At 38.3% G+C, this 23,403-nt stretch overlaps 1 protein-coding gene across 7 annotated transcripts; it reads right to left on the bottom strand.

The window, feature by feature from the left end:
- Window positions 1-3,209: 3,209 nt before the first annotated feature.
- On the bottom strand, window positions 3,210-21,861 carry LOC5508060 (protein naked cuticle homolog 2). Of its 7 annotated transcripts, XM_032376829.2 has the most exons (9): window positions 20,055-21,159; window positions 16,999-17,020; window positions 16,802-16,874; window positions 12,147-12,173; window positions 11,916-12,046; window positions 8,181-8,256; window positions 7,102-7,199; window positions 5,775-5,882; window positions 3,210-5,450 (listed from the first exon to the last, which is right to left on the bottom strand). In XM_032376829.2, the coding sequence occupies exons 3-9, from the start codon at window positions 16,845-16,847 to the stop codon at window positions 4,539-4,541; spliced, it is 1,398 nt and encodes a 465-aa protein (XP_032232720.2). In that variant the 5' UTR covers window positions 16,848-16,874; window positions 16,999-17,020; window positions 20,055-21,159; the 3' UTR covers window positions 3,210-4,538. The 7 variants fall into 7 exon arrangements, with proteins under 7 accessions (XP_032232720.2, XP_048576456.1, XP_032232723.2 ...); XM_048720499.1 differs by lacking the exons at window positions 16,999-17,020; window positions 20,055-21,159 and adding an exon at window positions 21,843-21,861; XM_032376832.2 differs by lacking the exon at window positions 16,999-17,020 and having other exon boundaries at window positions 20,055-20,226.
- Window positions 21,862-23,403: the final 1,542 nt, after the last annotated feature.

Genomic DNA, 23,403 nt, shown 5'->3' with positions numbered 1-23,403 from the left:
AAAGCCACTTGCTGAATACCGCCTAGATCTCTGAATCAGAAACAGACAAGAGAATTATATTGCGAAGGTGCTGCGACTAAAGCAACTATCCAAACAGTATGTCGTAAGAATCGACACACCGCCCAAAAAGAACACCGTCCATATTGACAGTGTGCACGTGGCGATTAAATATCTATTCTTCATAACCCAGACATCTAATATGCCTATCTCATACGCGTTTATTTCCCATACGATTAGATTGCGTCATATCGTGAAAGCATATTTAGCACGTGCAAAGCCAGTTTGCACGTTCGTTATTATTTGCGCAAATGTGTGAAGTTGGTCACATAATCTGTACATGCCAGAAAATGTGACTACCAGGTACCTTTCGAGAATTAATGTGAAACGTGTATTAAATCCAAGCCTGTTACGTCACAATTCAACGCCGCGGGCTACGTCACGAGTTTTCCGTTGGGGAAGATTGGCGGAAGAATCCGGAATCCTGAAGGTTCTATTCGTCATCTGCTCGAGATATTTGAAAGAACCCCAGCCAAGTGGCCTACGGACAAGCTCCGTACGAAAATCCTTTTATGAGCAACTGATATGATAAATGAAGGAACTTGAGGTGGGAGGGGGAAGGTGTGTAGTGAAAAGAGTTCCCGTGTCGTCCAAACTCATTTTATTTGTTAAAACACTGTACTAGGGGAAATATTGATTTTCTCGCCAAATTTAGAGGCATCTCCAATTCTCGGATTTTGGGGATTCGAATTCTCGTGTCGGATCTTTAGAAAGGCAAGATCTCGTTTTCCTCGGATTTCCACAACGGCCTTCTCGACGTCTCGGAACTTGATTGTCAATACGCCACCCCTTATAATCGATGTGTATTTTCAATTGAAATCCTACTCCCCTTATCGTTATACAGTTTCACTTATCTGCCGCCCCGTCTACAGATATACGCGGCGCGATGGATTGTTTTTATTTCTAGCTTTGGTAAATTGAAACAGGCCTTAAAACAAAAAAAAGCCTAATTTACCGCCGGTCCTTGTGGTGACGAGATTGAAGGCCTTCCTGTCTCTAATAGCCCCCCCCCTCCCTCTGAAACCTGACCATGTGGGGATTCTTACAATACCTGGTGGTTTCTTGTCTCCCCGACACCTGCTGAGTTTTCAGACCCTACCTGGCAGAGTTTTCCCTGGTACAATTCACTCTGATCTGGTGGAAATTTTTCGCCCTTTTGCCTCTTTCTGCATTTTCATTGTGCTTTTTATGAAGTGTTTTTTCTATCTATTTAACAGTTTAAGCGTATTTTTATCCCTAGACAATATCAACCAGCTCTTACGAACATTAGCGAAATCTACAACAAGTGCAAATTATATATACTTTTTCAGACGTAATTCCAGAAGAAAGAAATGGCTGCTGGTGGCCTGTTGATATAATTTGAAACTCCTCGGGTATTTGCTTCTCATCTTCTTATGCAAGACAAGAATTCTCCCCGTTTGAGTTTGAATATTGCAAACTTAATAGCATGGAGAAATATACATTCTATAACGAAAATAATTTTAGCCTAAATTGCCTAAATTGTTCAACGATAGAGCTCTCATAACATGAATTTTCCGAAGTTGCATTAAATTTTAAAATTTTTATAGCAGGATTCTAGAGAAGCGCGCGATAGGGCAAAAAAGGCAAAAAAAGTGCGCGATAGGGCAAAAAAGGGCAAAAACATGCGCGATAGGGCAAACGAAGGCAAGAAAAGCAAAAACAAGCTAGGGCAAAAAATGCGCGATAGGGCAAAACTAGGCAAAAAAGGCAAAACACATTTGCAGCATTCAAATGTTACGCAGCATTTATGATAACTACATAACGTCCATACTTCGACAACAAAATATCGAGGTTTTCTATTAGGTTAGAAAAATAGTATGACTATTTTTAAAAACTACGATAATCAAACTCTTATATCCCAAATTCCGGATTTTTCGAGAAATTCCTTGTTGAGCCAGGCTTGCGCGACACCGTGCGCAAGGCCGAAAGTGTTTATGGAGATTATTCACTGTTTTTTTTTAGGAATGGCCATTTAGTGTCCCTTTTCCCAGTCTTCACACACGACGAGAAATACAGCGACGACAATAAGAAATCCTTATTATCGTCGCTATATCTCTCTTAGTCTGTGTGAAAACTTGTAAGAACTCTCGGCCGCGAGAGAATGGGCCACTTCCCATGATGCCTTTTGCGTCAAGAAGAAGAACAGCTTACATTACAACGCTGCGTTCTTTTAGGGCTGGCTGTATAAAGAAACACCTTTGAGAATTTATGTCAAACTTTAAAAGGTAAGAATTATCTATACCTTACAACTCAGAAATTTGATGGCATCGCATGCATATATCTTTCCTTTGTCAACTTCCCATTTCTTCTTTTTTTTCGTTTTTATTCACATCACATTATTTGTGGACATGTTTTTATTTTTATTTTCTTATAGTTAACAGCTCCTTGTCAATGTAAGTTTTAATAAGAAGTAAGTAAAAAATGCCACAAAATATTGGTCTAGAATTTGTGCTGCATGCAACTTGTATTTTTATTTTTTATTTTAAGTCTTCCTCTGAAAAACCTGTAGTCCAACCTGGACTCTCATTCCGCTCGGCATTCTGGCCACATAGAAAAGCAAGCACAAAGAAAGCCTAGGTCTGGACTATAAATCCTCTAGAATAATGTGCAAGCTTTTAGTTTTGCACCCTTCTATAACCAAAAATGACAAAAAAAATAGACATACAATGACCCCATGTACTTTTTAGTTCTTTTACTGTTCCTATGATTGGATGAATAATTTGTCTCCATGTGAAGCCTAATTTTGAGATAAGGAAATAAAAGTAGGGAAATAAAAACCATTCAGCTGCATGTTCCTGAGAAAAAAATCACGTCCAAAAACTATATTTTTTTTAAATGTGGCCTAGTGGTGATGCACAAACCACAGTTTTGGATCGACATTAACTTGGACTTTAACACAATAAGGAAATTCTATAAAATATTTTGGCTTAGATGTAACTTCAATCTAGTAATGGGTGCACCCTTGCTTGGCTGAAACTTTACGCACCCCTTCACTGTTAAACCCTTGATAGCTATGATATTCAATGGTGAAAAAAGTACTAAGGAAATGGGAAAGTTGAAATATGCTGTACAATAAATCAATGGCATTAATGTGATGCATGTTGAATATGATAAAAACACACAAAATTACATTTGAATATATAATTGAAATTTATTATGACAATATAATTTACAAGTCATGAACCAGGTACAGAAATTGCTAGTTCAACTTTGGGTGTTTGTACAGAGAGAGATACAAAATGTCTAGATGTTTGCAGTGTATGATGGCTTTTTTCAATAAAACTATCTGTACAAGGCTCCTGTACAAAATACCAGTATATAGGCTGCGTTGGCATAAAACTCTCCACTGATTTATAATGAAGTTATTAGGTATTGCACAGATGTGGATCCAGTCACTCAATTAGAGGGAGGGGCAGTTTAAAGAGGATAGTATTGGGCAACAATATACGTATCACACAACAAGAACATGGATAACAAGACTGTTGCTTTGCATAGGCTACAAATATCCTACCAAAGAACCTAGATGTACTCTATACGAAGCAATATAAATAATATTAATTTGGTTATTATAACTGATATCATCCATGCCTTTTGTGTAGATTGCCTGAGAATAAATTGGTGGATTTTAACTCCAAGGACATATCTTAAAAAAACTTTTACCAAGAAGAGTACTCCCTGGATCCTCTAATGTGGCAAAGAATCAATGTTCTAGAATATAAGTCATAGTTAAGTTTTGGTGGGTAATTTTTTTCCTATATGCTCTATTGTTGAGCTATATTGTATGCAGAACATATGATTATCATGTAATGACTAAAACTGTCAACCTTTTAGAAAAAGACTAATGTGAACAGGGAAATGTTATTTTTAATGCTTTTTACTGTGGTTATTTGTTATAAGAAAATGTACCACAGAGAGCATAAACATTTCCAAGAAGAGATTGTTATCATAACATCCCTGTGAAGAGTCTCTAGCAGGAGTAGGAGAGATATAAATAATATTCTCTAAAATGCCGAGTAAAAGTTGTGATCAAATGGAAATATGAGAAATATTGATTATATGATAAAATTGGCTATGTACATAAATCATAGGATTCTCTATATATGTCATCAAAGATATCTGCTCAATAATATATTTGATGGCTACAGGGTGCAATTATTATTGGATATATTAGACTGGCAATATTAATAAATAGTAGAATAATAATTCCATTAACTGTAACTATTGTGTGATATTTGTGATCTAAAAAAAACAAATGCTATTTGCCTTTTTTCTTGTCCATGCTCTTTTGCTTTTAAACTGCTATTATGGGAAGGCAGCTCTCACATATGTAAAATAAATTACACCCTAACAATAACTTAAAAAAATTTCCATCATGCGTTCAGTAAATAATGCATGACACTCAAGCATGTTTATCAAATAAACAATCCTGTTTATCCAACAAACAACATTGTGCTGTCAAATCACTTGTTGGAAGGTTCTTGTTTTTCGTAGTGATGATAATGGTGGTGGCTGTGGTGGTGTTCGTGTCTATGTACTATTGTTCTTTGGCACATAACCTCATCCTTGCTATACTTGCATGAGTGGTGATGACCCCTCTTTGGCCGTCGGTGAGGCTTGGGTGAGGCTGCACCATACAGACATGCCTGGCTCTCAACATGGTACGGATAAGTAATGTGATCTGTTGCAAGATCAAGGTATTGTGGGCACCTATGAAGGTCGTGCCTCGGCTCACCCTGCCTGCATGTATGCCGATAGGACTTCCTGTGTTTGGACCTTGTTACAGTTTCTAATTCATGTGCTGCACAAAGTTGGTCCACCCATTGCTTTACACGACTCAAGTCGTTAGTTTCCTTTGGGCTTGGAGGGTTGCATTCCCCAGGTCCTGTTTGCATACGTTTGGGACAACTATACATGCCCCTGTCGTTGACCACAGGTGTGTCCATGTTTCCTGTATTGGCCGCAGTGACAGCTGGCTTGGCAGGCCGATTTGCACTGCTTCTTTTGCAAGAAATTTTTTGCCGGTGAGACTGGCAGTTGATTCCATTGGTAGGACCTGGCTGCTCCATTATCAAGCTCACCATCTTGCGTTTGTCGGGAATGTTCTCCAAAGATGGCGGGTTTACAGTCATAGAGTCACACCTTTCCATGTGATAAGTCCTGGTACTCTTCTTAGGAGCCTTATTCTCTGTTGCCATTGCAGAGATCGTGTATTCATGCCTTGATGGGACATCCCCTTCGGTCCTCTTTCCTCTCTCCTTAGAGACAGAAAGTCTTACCCTCAGCTTTTTCAAAGGGTCCTTTGGTTGATTTCGAGAATTGTTAACACTCTTCCCAAGAACTTCATAAATAGATTTGACCAAGTTTCTGAGATCCTGTTGAAGAATTCAGATTAAAACTTTAGGAATACTGACTTTTTTCCCTGAAGATAATTTATGTATTTCTCATGTTAAAGTCTGCATGACTAGATGAGGCGCAGGCATTTGTAGAACGGTGTCCAATATGCAAATGTAAAGCCGAATACATTTATGGATACTTAAAACAAAAAAATTTAGAGAAAATAAAAAATTAAGAAAATATTGGGGAGGCAACACCCCTACTGATTATTTGCCTATAATTTTTGCAAACATTTGTGGTGTGTGTCCCCAGCGGCAGACACCCTGCTTTGGCCCTGTAGTGTTTGTGCCAAATGGGCTTACCTCTCGTGTTACTTGTCCTTGCCCTTCAAAGTCATACAGGGTGTACGACCACTCCTGGTGGTCAGAACTGGCTGATTTTACGGACATCCCACACTCTGGTGTTTCCTGCTGATAAGGTGAAGGATGGTTAACAACAAAGGGGTTACTGTAGGGTGAACTTTTAGAGTAATTCCAATTCTTGCCAACTCTGTGCTTTAAAAAATTGGAAGATGGGTTTTCTACCAATTATATATTTCTGGTTTAGTTTATTTTGGGGGGAGGGGTGGGTTTAACCTTGCAGGCGTTTGCAGTATTAGAAAGCTCTCATGAACAAATCCACTTATAGATCTCACAAGGGTGCTAGATAAATTGTGCTACGCAAGGGAATTATTGTTTCAAACATTTTCATAGAAAATAGGCAAAATGAAGATTTTCTATAGAATAATTTTTCAGAAGTGATAAGAATTGCTAAAAAGCAGTAGATTTGGAGCTCAACGCCGGAGAGCGGGAGAAGGGGTCCAAAATCTTGAGACTCCTGCCTAATAAGGGAGAGTTGACAGGTATGCTAAATTCCTTCTAAATTATCTCACATATACATTAAGAGACTCCCCATAATCATAGCCCTTAAATAGTCTTGTTTATTCAAGTTCTACAGTTTTAGGCAGTGTTCTTATCAAATCAGTGTTGCACAGCCATCATATCAGACCATGCTTAATTCACTTAAACAGGTACATTTTTTTGTGTGAAAAATACTGATGTACCATACTGTACATACTTCAGACAATTAAGGTAGAAAATCAAACGATCTACGGTAGGCAGTCATGAAAACTGCATAAATAATATCAAAGAAGGAACTTTTGTGCCTGTTCTTTTTAGAAATTGCTTTGGTACCAAATGCATTCTTAAAATGGCCAAAGTAACCACAAATCCCCTCTTTCATTTTTAATCTGCAAAACTTATCAAAGAAGGAAATCATTAAGGGACGTGTCTAGGGCTTTGGCTCAGTTTTCAGTCATGTTGAATATACAAAGGCTGGTAAACTTGTACAGTTCTTTGTTCATACAAAACTTTGATTTTGATAGCAGAAACATTTTATGATTGTGAGAGATAAAATAGTACACTGTTGCTGGCCCCATCATAAGTCTGTATTAAGTTTTTTGGCTGACTATATAAGCTGACTTTTCTTCATCAGCGCCTGACATTTTACAGCTTAAAATATTAACATTCAAATACAACAAAGCAAAAGCTAGGAGCATCACACATTATTCTTATTACATGGTCACAGTAATCATAAATGTACTCGTGTTGGTATTCTGAATTTTTTTTTTCAAGTTGTAACTGCCAATACCTTTAGTGGCTTTGTCTGTGTGGAGGCTTCTACCAAGCCTTCTCTTTCAAATGATATCTCTACGTTTTTTCCATCAGGGAGGTCTGGTAGTTCAACAACTGAAGAAGAAAAAATTCAATTGTGTTAGCAAATCATTTATGTGTACTCTCTAGCAGAATCAGACAAAAATGCGAGACTATGATTCATGATAACTACTAAAATAGTGCATTTAATCTGTAACGACATGGTAAATCTTTAAGCTGATTTGCCTTTATGCTTTCCTCATGCCAAGAATCTAAACCTGCTGATCTGCTATGTAAACAGTAAGTACAGGATGCATTAAATTCTAAAAAGGATTTGGCTGGAAAAAGATTATTTAAAACCTTTGATCACTTTTAAATCATGCAAAGTAGACACAAGAATATCACATATGTAAACTGACGATATACACTGCTAATGACAATGAGTGCAGAGGTATTTGGTAGGCCTATCAAATTTAGACAGTATATGAATACACATGTACAGCTTTGGTGATAATCTGGCTTTAACAGCGCCATCCCACCTTTGCTGCTTTGACAACTACAGTCCTAATGAATATCAAAACATATGCCTCCCCAAGAATAAAAAACCAGGGCAAACATGTGGCAAAAGCCAGATTAATGACAAAGTGGTTATTTTGGAGTGGTAGCTTATAATAGAATTTTGAATTATGATGGAATTGTCTTTGGGAATAATAATAATCAAAGAAAAAAGATTTGAGCCAGTGCTAGAAGTTCAAATTATCAAAAGAAGATTAAGGGAATGTAGATGAGAAACAAAACAACTTCATGTAGTATAGGAGTGATCATGTCATACTTTAATGAACTGCTCACACACAATTTACACCAAAACGAAACATTTTGTAAAGGAAAATCCAGAAAAAAATGTGTATGTTCTAGGTTATCATGTTATAAACAAAATGTCCTTTTTCATGTTTTTTAAACATAATGTTTTGTTTAAATTAACCTATTGTAATTATGAAATTTCACTCTTTCATTTCAGCATTATAAATAAACAACTTTACTAAAAAAAACTATAAAATGTGTGATTATAACCTTTACCTTCTAATGGAAAATCGTCATAAAAAAAGTCTTTCTTGCTGGGAAGCTCTTTCTCTTCGTAGTCTAAAGGCCATTCCTGTAACAAACACAAGATAAATACATGGATAGAAAACAAATGTGGTCTGTCATGCAGTCTGGAGTAGAGCAACACTCTATTAAAAACATTCTCCAATATGAAGCTTTGCATGGTTCATACTTTAGATTTTGCTTTCAAACAACAGAAGAACATTATTACAGCTTTGTGCCTTGGAGGTTTCCTGAAAAGGCATGTGACACAGATATCTGCTTATCAAGACCCTAATCCCTTTATGTGACCAGCCCAACATCTCATATAATCTTTATCCACAAATCATAATATCATGCATATTTCATGCCAGGAGCAAATAAACATGATACTAACCCGGGAAGCTGCTTTAAAATCTGTGGAATTTGTCCAAAGGCTTTTACAAGTTGTGAAAAAATATATTTTATCTCATCAATAAATTATGCTGGGATTATTTATCAGTCAAAGGAAAGAGGATTTGAAGTCAATACACTTGTATCAAATATTATGTTTCATTATGACATGGCTGACTATTTGTGACTGGGATAAGCAAAGGCTTAAAGGATGTGTTATTATAAGGATATGACAAGGAAAATACTATAAAAATTGACATTTTTACATTTTCGTATAATAGGCCACATGGAATGAACTCATGGCAGGAAATTGATAGCTCCCAAAAGTAGACAGAGATATTGAGTTCAGACTCTTGACTTCCTGTTCTTGAATAAGGGAAATAGGCACTTAACATGCACACAAAAACAGCTGAGCAATACAAGATTGTTTCAGTGTTGGGGGAGGGGGTGAGGAACTCTTCTCATTCAGGGTGTTCAACTGCTTTGCAATTTTCTAGGCAGTCTCGTGTTAATGGTGGTGCAGAGTGACGAGAGCATTTAAAAGTTGTCTGAAAAGAGATGCACTCATAATAGGATTCAGGACCTTCTTTTAACAGGGTCAGTTCACACAGTTTAAAGGGAAATTCTCAGAAATAAAATTCCATTCCATTTCATTCAGTTTGGATTTGTTTGTCATTAATTATCACAATAATCCTATATAATCAATATAGTCAAAAGGAGGGGGCTCTACCTCACATAGCTGTAACCCCGTAATTCATAATTGGCCCACTAGATTTGGGCATATTTACATATTTGAAACCTTCCATTCATTGCTATTTGTGATGGAAATGAATGTAAAAGCCTTGAGGAACCTCACTTAAGGATATGTTTTGCGGTCAGGGGCAGGTCCAGGATTTCAAAATAGAAGGTGGATAATGGCCGTGTAGACAGCTTATAAATGATCTAGTGTTCCTTGGTAGGTCAAATAGATCTAACAATACTTCAAGCTGAATTGGATTTGTCGCATCAGCAAAGTCAAGCAGGTGATGGCACATGGACAGTATCTTGTCCCTAGTTTCTGAAACAAAGCCACGATATCAGCCCAATCCACCCCCCTTAAATCCGCCCCTGACAGGTTAGATTTTGATTATAAGGTAAAATAGCTGGAATAAAATAATTTGAGCATATTACTTTTCATTGTAATGAAAAGTAATATGTAATACAAAGATATGGTCACAATTTATGTATAACTGCTAAAGCGGAGAAAACTATTATTTAGGAACGTTCGCTAGACTTAAATTTAATTTACTCCATTTATTTAAAGACCAACAATTCGCAGCTTGCCATCAGGAAATTCGTTGGAATAAAACCGTTTTGTTTTTGTTTTAACTTTAATGTTTTGCAGCATTTTGAGGTGGGGGATTCCTTTTCTTTCAATTGCTTATTGTTAACAGGGTATAAATACAGCGCATAATAAAAATTAATTAGTTGTTTCAAGTAAATCGATTTTTAGCAACGTTCGATCGCCTATGATTTTAGCTAAACAGAAAATTTCTGAAATTAAGCTGCCAAAGGAGGTCAAATATTTCTGTCAAATTTGATAAGTTTTATTTCGAAAAACATGTTTATGTCGAGATGTCAATAGCCAATCATGACAATGTTTTGGAAAATAACAGAATCGTGTTATGACATCTGTTTTTTTAGTATTATAATTTAATCGTTCCAGAATATCTTTCCTTTTCTTAAAAATGCGTAAAATCATCAATTTCTGATTAAATTTCAGAGTTAAAAAAACACTTTATGTGAGATATAAAAGCAGTTTGGTATAACTAAACTGCTTAATGGATTATTAAAATATTCAGTGTTTTCTTCTTTTATTCTTTTTCGGGACTAGAAACGTGACTTTGCTCGCCGGAGAGTTGGATCCCTTTGAAGTACCCGCAATAAAGGACGTCATCGACTCGATAACAGATACCAGAAGCGCTGGTATTTTGCGGTATTTGTTTACTACACGGGTAGAAAATACACCGAGGTTATCAAATGATCAACTCCACATTTTCTAGCATTCGCATGCAACTCTAATCTACAAGATAATTACATTGCTTTCTTGAATAGAACATAGAAACTCGAACGAAGGGCCGATAATTTAACGTCACGGTTGATAGCACTTTCAGTGAGATAGTTTTTCCTTACCCCGTCCTCTCGTTTTGGCTTAATTTAGAAAGCGTTCCTCTATATCTATATTCCACCCACATGCCCTGAACCATAGTAGAATGTTAAAGTCCGCTGCGTTGTTCACTAATCAAGCCATGGAGACTTTCTAAATTGCATTTTGCGAGGCGAATCGTGAACACGCAGTCGCTAGTCGAAGATGCCATGCTGTCCGGAGTCGTACGTGATTAGAGGCACTTACAGGTAATCCAAGAAATCTAATCCGAAGTCCATGTTTTACTCGCCATAACGAACCCCAGTCAAATATGACCTAACATATAGATCATTTATAAATAAAAAAGCTGAAAACGCGATATACCGAAGACGAACTTGACAGATAAGTGGCTTTACTCTTCAAAGGTTAAAGTATAAACCTATACTTGTCTTTCTTGTAGACCAACAAAACATCGTCATAAAAAACGATTGGCATAAGGCCCTGTTAGTCTTCCACTTCAAGAAGTGTTGACAAATCCAGGTTTACCATCTAGCTTAAGCACGAGTTATGGAAGTACAGAAGTAACGTGCTGTACCGAGCTACGTTATGGCCCCCGTTATTAATCGCAATTTGTAATATGGTACTATGGATGTGAACCAACTGTTGTTTTATCAGAATTGTATTCATTGCAAGACATGGAGAATCTGTGGACTTCCTAACCGATCGACTATCAAGCCCCGATTACCATTTATTTGGTTGAACTATTTGTTTTCCTTCGTGAATTTGCATGTGGTCACCGTAAGGATTGCTCAACGGTTTACCGACTGAACTCTAGCGAATCTCGCAGATATTAGTGCCTTTGACCTTTACAAGTCCTAGAATATTTCAATACGAGGTACTTTTAAAACGTTTTAGCACGAGATTTTGTCAGTCATGACCAGACGCATGTAAAACTGAGGACCGTGTTGACCTTTCACTATGTGAGATGTTCTCTTCAGTCAACAAGAGGCAGCGTTCGAGCGACAAAAAGCTTCCCCCGATTAGGCAACTATCAAACACCAAAAACACAACAAAACAACACGCTTGCAGACCACAAGTGCTCAATTCTCCTTCTGCTATTACTTTTAATCAACCCAACGAGTAGCACTAGTGTTTTATATAAGGAATGAAGGAGATAGAGAAGTCGGTCGAGATTCGCAAAAGCAATGGCTTACCAGGTTGACGGGGTATCCTTTGTACGTGAAGTCGGCTGTATGTGAACTGGGAGCACGACTGAGCTCTTCGTAAGCGCTCGTGGAAACCGCGCAAGAGTGTGTAGTAGTGTCATTCTCGATCACACAATCGCCTAAAAAACGACAACCACTGATTAGCGAGGAACGAAAAACGACACAACAACACAACACAAAAGCGGCGTGCTACGCCACAAACGTCTTATCGAAACTCACCTTCGGGCCCCTCGCGCGAGATCCATGCTGGAATGAAAAAATAACTGCAGTTAGATCGTTATTCTAGCTGCTCCATCGAGTGAATGGGGAGTTGTGGGTGAGCGATCGGTGGAATAACACCAGTGAAAACCCCGCCAAGCTACCTTGTTTTGAGTACTTCTTGCCCATATCACCGCCTAGGATTCTTCCTAGGGTTTACTCGCATTGGATAAGAGCTAGAAGTCAGGTCCTGTATAAGTGTTGTGATATGTGTGTAGCCCTTAGAGGTTCGTGAATGGCTTTACTGCCGTGATCGTAAGGGGGCGAGTGGCGGCTCTTTTGAAGCACCGCGATCGGTTTTCTCATTTGATGCCGGTGACACTGACCGATCTGATTGTTCTAATCACAGACTAATGAGCGAACGCGCGCCGCTGATTGGCTCAAAGTAAAACCAGCCAATTATAGTCAAGTACCGATATCCAAAGGAAGAACATACTACCTTACTCGACCCTAGGAGAGGTTAGCTACTAGAAATTTTATGTATCCTCTTTAAAACCCTTGCACTGACATTGGATATAGTCATCGGCTAATTACAAACCGAGCATCTTGCGCTCCAGCACGGTCTAAGCAAACACGGAAAAAACTTTTGTATCCACGGGATTGGATTTCGCTAAAATGTTTTGACATTTCTTTTTAATGAATTATGACGTGATTTCAAGGGTTTTTACTCAGTTAATGTAGCGAGTTGATTTTGAGCTACTTCGGGGATGAAATCATCGTGATTTGATAGATATTGGTTGCAAAGAAACCGCCTCCCTCGCAAGATTCAACAATTTGGAAATTATTTATTCACAAGCCAAGGCGTAATACAAGGTCCCGTCGACGCATGCAATCATGGAGTTTATTTGACTAAGTTCCTTTTGTAAATGCACCGCCACTGTACGATGGTTTTGCCGTATCTCTTGAATAGACGAAAGCACCGGCCGCACCGCGCAAAATTCTCATGTATTCATCAAACATTTACTCGCCTCAGAAAATGTAATGAGAGCCGGCACGTTTCATAGAATACCACTCGAATATAAAGACGCAGGGACTCAACTTTCAATTTAAATAGAAAAAGGGTCTCGGATTAAACATTAAGGACAACATTGGTCCACTTTGTTTACACTCGGACCTCTGGTTTATCCAACACGGCAAAATCAAATTAAGTGAGCGGCCCAGCACTTGTCTTGTGTTTTTAATCTCGTGTCTCACCGCTAAAGCGGCGCTTACCTCGGTCCGATTCACTCCCGTCGCGGGATTTTTGTTTCAATTTCCTGTGTAGTTTTTTCATCGTTATTTGGTGTTCAGGTTTATTTGGTGTTTTTCCGCCAGTACGTGCCGCCGAGGGCGGTAAAAGTGCGGATCGGTACTCGATTCTCGCCTTGTCAACCACTAGATCACTCTAATCAACCAGTGAAAAGCTCTGGCTATGTGCTAAATGTTTGTAATTATGGTGCCAAAAAGTAGTTCGGAAGTTTCGTCAAGGCCTGTGAACACATCACCGTGGTTGCTCACTCATAAAGGAGCGTGATTGCTTTAAAAGGCGCTGGTCAAATGGGCCTGTCTCTCTTGATTTACGAAATCCTAACAAGCGTCGTCAAACAAAAGAGTTAACAATAATCTAAATGCGGCAGTTATGTCTTAACACCTCTCTTCTCCCTGAGTGGGATTCGGGTTAAAATTCCGGACGGCTGAATGATCGCGGAGCCGGGGAGACGGCGCAAATGCATGATTACCCTAAACACTACTTAGGCGGTACTTAAAGAATTATGTGTTCGATACCGCAGAGCCCTGCGCGCGCCATCTCCCATCACAGTTATCCCATAAGATACGTAAAGAGCTAGAAATGGTTTGCACACGCACCACAAATTGAAATCGTTTACCGCAAAAACGCCGAAGGGAAGGGGTAGCATTATTGACAGAAGTGGACGAGTCGGAAAACACCTCGTGAGTCTAGCTGGTAGGGTTGTTAAGCTTGATTTTTACATGCCTGAAAATTTTCATCTAGGCTAAATTCATGGTTCTTTTCCATAATTCAGTCGAATAAAGGCTATTTTTCCTCTCCCCCCTCTTCCATAAAAAGAAAACAATCCCAGCGAGCAAACATCTCTAGAAAAAAAATGAACATAAGCTAACAAGCTTCATTTATCTGCTTTATTTATAAGGCAACGCGACATCCAAGAAGAGATCGAGTAAACCAATTGGCGGCGAAAATAATCTATCAAGCAGGATAGAAAATATTAAGCGGACGTTGCCTATTCCTAAAGCTGGATAAAGATGCTTCAATATTTGTTAGCAGGGTCTGATAAGCTAGACTTCATGTGAACTGTAAAATCAAAAGTTCAAATCAGCAAACTGGGGGCTCGGGTTAAAACATCAGTGTCAGTTTACCGTAAGATCGATCCATACGATTGTCCGTATAAATTGCCTGAGTCACGTAGAATAAAAAAAAAAAAAAAACACCTCACGCCTCGCCCTCTTGCATATAAAGAGAACCTTTGAACCGTTTTATTGCCGTACGTCTAGCGTCATTGCGAACTTCCGGTCGATTATCCTGCAAACTGGAAGCTCTCTCTTTGTTTATGGGTACTTCCGGTTTGGACCGAGAGCTGACAATATTGAACTCACTGACCATGCGCTGTTGAGTCGTTTTGTTTTGGAATCAACTAATAATCAGATCGATAGTTATTTTACAAACCGAAAGTCACCCTGTGTAGTGTTGGATCCGGTGTGGTTGTTTTCGATCAAAGACGACAATTCAGTTGTTCGTGCTTTGATTCCACTAATTGAGTCTTTTTGTTTGTATTGTTCGTGTATTTGGCTTGGACCAATTTAGTGATTGTAAAAGATGCTACATGGTATATTATGAATGTGTAATTCCAGAAAATATCCATAACCTCCCCCCCCCTTGGAAAGAATTGGAAATTCCATATGAAGAAAGCGTTGTCGTTTTGGGGGTCTGGTACCGAGGAAACTGAGTTTTTTCTTCTCAGCGACCTTCTCAACACACTAAAGATGGTCACAGTAACTGTTTTTTTCTTCTGGTTACAAGTCATAAAGTTAACGGAGCCCATGGGGTACGCTGACCTTAAAAATTACAAGAATCATGCAGATTTTCCAAATAAGGAATATATAAGTCTCCTTATATGGAAGTGACCTCGTTTGGCAAATACGACGATTTTTGGCTCAATTTTCTTGATATGCGGGGTAGGGGGGGATATTCATTTAAAGTTCGTTTTAGCAGAAACAGAGACCTAAAATGGTTGAAACGCTTGCTCGATCAGACCATACTTTGCGCACGCACATATTGGCGATGTCGCGTTGTGTTCGGAGCAGCATCATGCTTTCTCACGTCCTCTTCTTAAAAGCGTGTCAACACAAGGTAAGGACTGTTTTGGGACTTTGGTGATTTAAGTACAGACAGGGGTGGGGTCCAGATCTTGGACGAAGTCTCCCCCCTTCCCCCCTTTCTTTTCACCCCCAAGCAGCTAAGTGGATAAGGCTTATGGTAATTATCAATATTTCCGCGATTAATTCTGCTTATCCTTTGTCACTCGACTATCGTTAGTTTGAGACTCGTTGAATCGTGATCTATGCTCTTTAAAAATCGTGATTCGTGATTTCCGAGTAAAGATCGATCCTTGTCGTCAGTTCATCGTGAAACGTGCAGGCCCCCCCCCTTACCACCGCCCCTGTATTTAGTCTGCCCCCCCCCCCCCTTACCACCGCCCCTGTATTTAGTCTGCTTAACGTAAACCCCACACGAACGGCTTGTTACACAGGCTGAAATGGAACTCAGCTACCCAAATTTCTAGACGAAGAACGGATGAGTTACCTAAGACACAATGTTAACTAAAGCCCTAACGGAAGACGATCCAACAATTCGAGTTAACGGCAAGAGTGGGGGCTTTACTGGGGCTACAATGGGGCTATACTTCTTTTTCTGTCCTGGGTCTCGAGGAAACACTGAACGATCGGACTTTGTATAACCGCTGAATTGATTAATAAAGAAACCCAGATTGATAAGCCGCATCCCGTTCAAATTTTTTATTGGCGCATAACACTATGCTCGAGAATTACTCAATGTTAATAGGTCCAAGGGTTTTGAGAGCTCGAAGAAGTGATCATGAATTTGAAGGGGCACTTTTCAAAGAAAAGTCCAGCTCTTGAAAAGGCAATCAGCCGTTAATTCACCCACTAGTTATTTTCTTCCGTGTGTCGGGACCCTTTGGTAGAGACATGCTGGATTAACATATCAGCTCATCTTATATGGATTATAGCGTTTTCGGCGCCGGTCCAAACACCCAGAAAATCCACTTTATAAAGCTATTGATATTCGATGTTTAATTGGAGCGGCATTTGAAGTTTTTATAGCGCGTTCGACTGCCGACTATTAGCAAAGGCGTAAACTGAATAGTAGTTTTGTCAGCTGTCAAACTCAAGTGGTTCCCACTCATAGCATTGATCTTTTAATTTGCTTGTTTTCCCATCTCGACCTTCCATATAAATTTGATACTCCATCATCAAATCGTATTTTTTTTTTGCCTCACAGTTAAATTTCTTGTTATTTTTGAATATGAAAAAAAAAGACTAAAGGATTCACAGCCACACTGTATTCTCCATTATATACTCACATTGGCCAAGCAAAGGTTCTCGCATTTTTCCTTGTTTTGTTCCCATTTTTCACTTTCTCTACTGATCTCAATTCTGAAATGGAAGCAAGAAACAACTAATTTATCCATTCACTGTGTCAATAATGTTTTTAAAATTTTTCGTTGGCTAAACGAGAAAACGATTTGGATTTGTTTACACTTAAATTTGGGATCCTTACCAACGTTGCGTTAACGTTTTTCCTAGAGAAAAAAATGATTAGATATCCATTATGAATCAAGTTGAGGATATCTAAAGTATTGAACATAATATTATATTTTCGTACTAACGTTTTCTATTTCAACTATAGTAGCAATTTCTACGAAATGAAAAAAGAACAAAAGTGGTGACCAATAATTACCTCTGAGTGATTAACCAAGACAAGATACACTGAATAAAATCGTGTATTTTTTTTTTCAAACAGGACGAATAACCAGTTAAGTCATTCAAAGTCAATAACAGGCAACTGTCCGCTGGCGCCGTCTCACTGTTGGCTCTCTCAAGCTCTATCGGCTCTACCTTTATGAGGATGCGCCGCTCTAAATGGCAATCAAACTGTGGCTAATACAGTTTGAGAACCGCCCGGTGAGCGCTGATTGGCTTATGGCTTATTTTAAAGCAGCTTATTGGCTAACTAACTCTGCCCTCAAGCTGTCAGTACTGCCGGCACAGGACACAGTTAACAATTAGCCCAACGAACGTGCCGCAAAATGACTCTTTTTAAAGAAGCATTAAAATGCTTCTATCCAGTACTAAAACCCCATGCCATAAGGATAAATATATTTTTGCGTAATTTGCCAGTGCTTGGGTTACGTTTTTGTGCATTTATATTTAAGAGGTGTTGATTGTTCAGAAGCTGGAATAAGTATATCCCCGCTTCACACCGATTTGTCGGAGCTCTCTTTACCACTTCAAATTTCTCAAGTCAAAAATTAATCAAAACCGCGGTCACATTAAACCCTTCAGTACTCGAGCAAGACTCCTTTACGGCTGATTAAATCCTAATTTATTTGAGAAAAACTTAAATTGAATTTGGCTGGAGCTTATATTCTTTTCAACAACTCGATGGAAAGCTTCAGCGAAATTTCCCAATCTTGCTTTTATTTTAAATCGTGAGGATCATACTTTGTATCCCCCAAAGAAGCCGACTCGTGCAAAATGAATGTTTTCCTTTTAATATTAGTTTTACATAACATAGGCACAGCATTTTAAATATTTTTCTTTACATGTTTTTTCTCTGGTAAGTCCTTCTTTGTTCACCCATTAAAATCGTTTAATTCCTCTCGCGCGGCAAGCTTAAGGTCTTCACAAGGTGCAAAAGTGCGAAATACGCGGGTTCTTTTACTTTATATTAGCGGCGAGCATCACAAAGAAAAACCCGAACACCACTATTTCAAAACAGAAATAACCAATATCTCGATAATTCAACACCGGCTTGGCATTTGTACTTGAATTGGAAAAGTTTTTTTGCTTATCTTTGCATGTATTTATTTTGCCACTCCTTCAAAAAAGGATTTTTTCGTTTTTTTAATTATATCTTTACAGCTAGCTTTTCCATTTTTATAGCAGTCCCGTTCATATAACATAAACTTAAACTGTTAAAAAAAAAAACAAGCACGTTTTTCTAAGAGCTATACCGAGGCTTGTACTAGAAATTACGTTGTTTTTTCACTTTGTGGTTATGGAATGAATTACGGGGAATTCGTCTAAAATATAAGAATTATGAATACGCTAGCCTACCTGTGGAAAATTCGCCCGCGGTGGAGCGGGACGAGCGAAAATTCTCAAAAACGCGCCAAGTTACTTGCTGGGTTCCCGGGGATGAATCTTCAACGCCTACAGGCTAGGCTACCAAGGCCTGTTCTCACTTTTATTTTACAGCGCCGGAACCAAGAGTAAGGACAGCTCTAATGCATTTGCATACTCTCAATGACCTCCACCAATCACAGCATAAGTCAACATTCGTTAATTTGTATCATATAAACCACATCAACATCAGTTTATTCTCCCAAAAAGGAAAACGTTGGATAAAATGCACTCATATTTGTGAGTGACACTAGCGAGACAGATTAATTTCAATGTAAGTTTCTGTCTGTCTCAGCAAACTTGATGCAGAGCAACGTTTTGTTTCGTCTCTCTGAACTAAGACCCTGTCCCCACGTATCCGTTTTTGTTTGAAAACGCGACCTTTTTGTTTCGTTTTCAAAAGGATCCGCGTCAACACGAAGCGTTTTCATTTTGATACAACCTGTCCCCACGAAAACGCAGAAACGATCCGAAATCGATAACAAGTTCTACAGCGATGCGAATAAAAAATGAAATAAAAAATGGAAATCGCTTGAAGACTCGCTCGTTTATGAGTTGATGCTTCACATCTTCATCGAGTAAACTCCTGGAAACAGAGTCTCTACTAGTGTGCTGATAGACTCGTCGGTCATTGGTGGAGGGCCTCAAAAGTATGCGAATACATTTTAGAAGTATCCATAATTTGGTTCCACTCACTCCTCTTGACAGAACACTACCCATTAACCTTTTTCAACAATTGTTTTTTTTTCATAAAGTATATTGTACTGAATTATCTGTAAGAATAATTTTTTCACATTTTACAAAAAGTAAAATGTAACCATAGCGAACAAAAAGGCTATGTAAAATTAAAAAAAAAATTCTTTACAAATATCACCCCACACGAAGGGAACCAGCAAACTCCAAACGTGCAGTGTTTAGACAAATAGACTACACGTGAGAATTATTTCCTAAAGTCCTGCAATAAATCCCTCCACCCTCTTTATACACATTCATTACAACAGCAAAAAAAACAGCGACAACATCAGCACCAACTTTCCCGTCATGCACTGTTCAATACGTCACTTTCGGGAAGAATCCACTTTTTTTTCATTCCCAGTCTCTCCTCGCCACCTCGGGATTGTCGCCCTAGTCCTTCACTGCTCTTGCAATATTGCCGCGTACTCATACTACAATATTCGCACTTACTCATACTACGCCTAAAATTTGTTAAAAACAGCCAACTAAACTCTGACTTATTACTACAGCTACGCTGACCAATCAAAAGCACCAAATTTAATTTCGTAGTTTGAATGACGAAAGCCAGCAGCTTTGGAAAAGATTAAAGAGATTTCGCAGCATATTAAAGATCTCAGTGTACGAGCTGCATCATAATTATTGTCATCGCAAACTAGATTCAATAATAAAAAAGTTGATATACGTATCTTCTCTTACCTTAAAACATAAATTATCCTATTCCAAGAGCTTTCCAGCGCTTCAAGCTTCCAGTAGCCCTGTGTGTAGTTTCTCGTTTGCGAGCCCACAAAAGAATCAATACAGGCGGCGTTTTTAGCCGTGTTCTTTGCGTCCCCTAGGGGGTAGCTTCGCACGCTTGGGCTCAAGGCAACCCGCTGTGTCGTAAACACGAACCAAGTGGTAAAACTAATTACATCCATGACATAAAAGGAAGCATTTTCTCTGTAATATTGGGAGTTGGGTTGAGATATAGAAGGCAGCTTTCACAAAAGGTGTAAAGTCACTTCGATGAAACGATGGTGACTTTACTTAACAATATCCTCTTTGAACTTAAAACAAGTGCGCTATCTGAAGCACACTTTTGCGGGCGTCACAGACGATTCTATGATAGGCGTAAATTACTTATTTGTAATCACGTGAAATTATTACATGGAATGTTTTAATTATAGTTGCCAATACCCACTTTTTACGTCAAAGAACATATGCGTTTCCTTGAGCTTTCAGGGTTGTTTACCACCACAGGGAAAAGGCTTGGGTATAGAATGTTAGGTTTTCATGGTTTAGCGTTATGTGTGCAAGAACAAAAACTTATTGATTTGCCAATAACCACTTTGTAAATTTAAAAAAAAGGTTATATCATCAAGAAAATGAATGGTGTTGGAAATGTTTCGTTCCCTTTTTTTATTTTGTTCCTTGAATTTTTCAAAGGCCTATATATAGGACAATATATAAATAATCTTTATGTGCGTTTTTTGTCCGTTTCTATGACGCCGATAGGCTCGATTTCCAGCTCGTTTCTGTGAGCCCGCAGTGAGGCCTAGCGACGGCTGGAAATAGTGCCTATGACGCCGAGAGGTTCCTTTCGAAACTTTACATATGTACATCTTCACAACTTTTTGCAAATTTTAAGGATAATTTAGTAGGATTGGAGGGGTTTCACGATAAAAAATTAAAAAAAAGGATTTATTTAATAACGCAGGTGTTTATCACTTTGGTGTTTATCCTAAGTGAGTGAGAGCGGCCTTATAGTTTCTACTAAGCACATTGTTTTTTTTTTTCTTTTCATGAAAATGGTTGCAACCTACAATTCGCAACAAAAGAAGGTGGGACCTTTGTATAGTAACACTTTCCCCCTTTAATATTGGTTAAAAGCGTTTTTTTTCAGGTTTTATGCAAGTCGCAGTCAAATAATCATGTATGCTTGTGGAGGGGAGAAAGAGAAGTGTCCCACATCTTTGGCCTGAATTGTAGCTCAACACGCAAGCAAGGTTTATCGAAATACCTATCTATTTTACAACCCATAAAAAGCTGAATCCAGGATCACATTTTGATCACTGTTGAAGGCTCAAACAAAATTGATTAATGTATATCCAGCTCCATTTGGTAGCACACATTAGACTCTGAAATACCATTTATCAAACAGAGATGATAGTTGGAGTTGGAGAAATATTCACTTTGAACATATAAGAATTTCAAAGTTTGATCGCGTGAGGAGAGTCTATTATTTAGTATTTATTTCAGGCAGCAATTTTTTAAAGCAAAATTTAACGTGTAATTCCCACTTTCCCAAATATTGATGAAGTCAACAGCTTTTTTTTTTCAAAATTACGGGACTTCTCCCATCAAATCTCAAAGACCGTTTGATCACAACCGCATGTTAGCTAAAAGGGCGAGCAACTCAACTCTCTATTTGATCAATGCTTTTAAGCTTTAAAAAGGCCCAAATGGACAAATAAAACATTCAGTTTTACGGACTTGTTTACTCACCTCTATCGCAGCTCGGTCGATGGCTACTAATAGGACTTGCCGTTTCGTGCGCGTAATAGGATTTGTTTTCATTCAATACTAGTTATCCTGCTGGTGCAGCTCATCACTACCTGGAAATCAATGGTTTTCAATATTGATTCTACGACTCCTGGAGCGAAACCAGCCAACCTGGTGCTCACAGCATAATAAATCCGGCGTGTCAAACAAAGCGACGGTATGGAAAAGTGATGAACGACTGGTATTTTTCACTTCAAAGAGAAGCTGGCTTTACTTTTAGATAAACAGCAACGCGACATTGCCTCAATGTAGGTGCTTGATAACATTCAGATGAAGATATCCTTCTTTCAGACTGCCTTTCTTACCAATAAAATATCCCCGCCCTTCCAAGTTGTTCTGTTACGTGACTTGTTAATCAATTATAAACGCCGTATTTTTTTCATTTACTTCTGGTAAATTATTTCGTGGATGAGTGTTTTTGTATAAAGTTTTACAAAAACAGATCTTATATGGGGTTCTACAACCCTCAAAACTGTACCAAGATATTAGAGATTTTCAATACTGAGGTTATTATAAGTGAAGTGGAAATATCTTGTAAATGAAAGGTTGCCAGTATATATAAGACAAGAAGACATCTGATTGAAAACAAAACGTTTTTGTTTAAAACAAAAATGTTTTTGGATGTTACTTTGCAATTTTATCCGTGAAAATGATGTAAAGATAAAATAAAAAAAGCGGTGATTGACTTGTGCAATTAAACCGCGAAACTAGAATCTTGAGAAAATTTTCGATCAAAAAAAAAACTTTCGAGAGTCTGAGTCTTCGAGGTTAAATGAAGGAAAACATGAAGAAAAAGCAATTTAAAAAACCCTACTCTAAATGGCTAATAGCGACAATGGTTGCGCAAGAATACTTCTAGCGCGGCAGCACTGGACTAATAGATTTCCACGTAATTGCATTTCGGGATTGAAAGTAGTTTGGAGCGCCTGGCTATATCTGACTGCTAGTTCTTAAAAGAGGGTAGTGATGACAAATTCAAGCCAAAATAACAAGCCATAATAAACACAGAAATGTTTGTGCCTGTCACGCTAGAGAGCGATGGGAAGAAAACAAAATAAATCCATTCTGACAAAGAAACTTTTTGGCTGATTCGTAATCACTGAATAAGTTGCTTTTTGTTGTTATTATTTTGCCGCCAAACGCCGGAGCTCGCGCGAGTTTGCCATTCAAACAGTCAAATGATTTCTCAGTAAAAGTCGCCTATTGCTTGGGCTTCCTTGGCCGTCTTTGTTATATGGCTACACCATACTAATATAGCTCTCAACTGGAATCTGGCCAACTTGTACCTCTAAACACGAACATCTCGCAAACTAGTAGTAATTTCTCTTTCCTTCTTACTACTCAATATCTACATACTTTTTTTGTTGTTGTCTTTATGTCCATTTTTTTTCTTTTATTGTAAAGGATTAGACTTAAGTTGGAGCCGTGCTCTGTTGTGTCAACCTTACCGCTATTTCAATATGTGTTATAGTGGTATAAGCCTTATAAATAAAATAAATAAATA

This window comes from Nematostella vectensis, chromosome 13 (genome assembly GCF_932526225.1).
Source record: "Nematostella vectensis chromosome 13, jaNemVect1.1, whole genome shotgun sequence".
NCBI lineage: Eukaryota > Metazoa > Cnidaria > Anthozoa > Actiniaria > Edwardsiidae > Nematostella > Nematostella vectensis.
Note: the sequence above shows the minus strand (reverse complement) of the source record. Positions and strands in the feature narration are given on the sequence as shown.

What these genes read in the sequence shown, in the direction of transcription:
- LOC5508060 (XM_032376827.2), bottom strand. Translation starts at nt 13,458, where the DNA reads ATGAAAAAACTACACAGGAAATTGAAACAAAAATCCCGCGACGGGAGT. An exon ending in AAGGATACCCCGTCAACCTG is followed by an intron (nt 8,257 to 11,915) that starts GTAAGCCATTGC and finishes TGTTTGTTACAG; the next exon opens with GAATGGCCTTTAGACTACGA. An exon ending in TGACGATTTTCCATTAGAAG is followed by an intron (nt 7,200 to 8,180) that starts GTAAAGGTTATA and finishes TTTCTTCTTCAG; the next exon opens with TTGTTGAACTACCAGACCTC.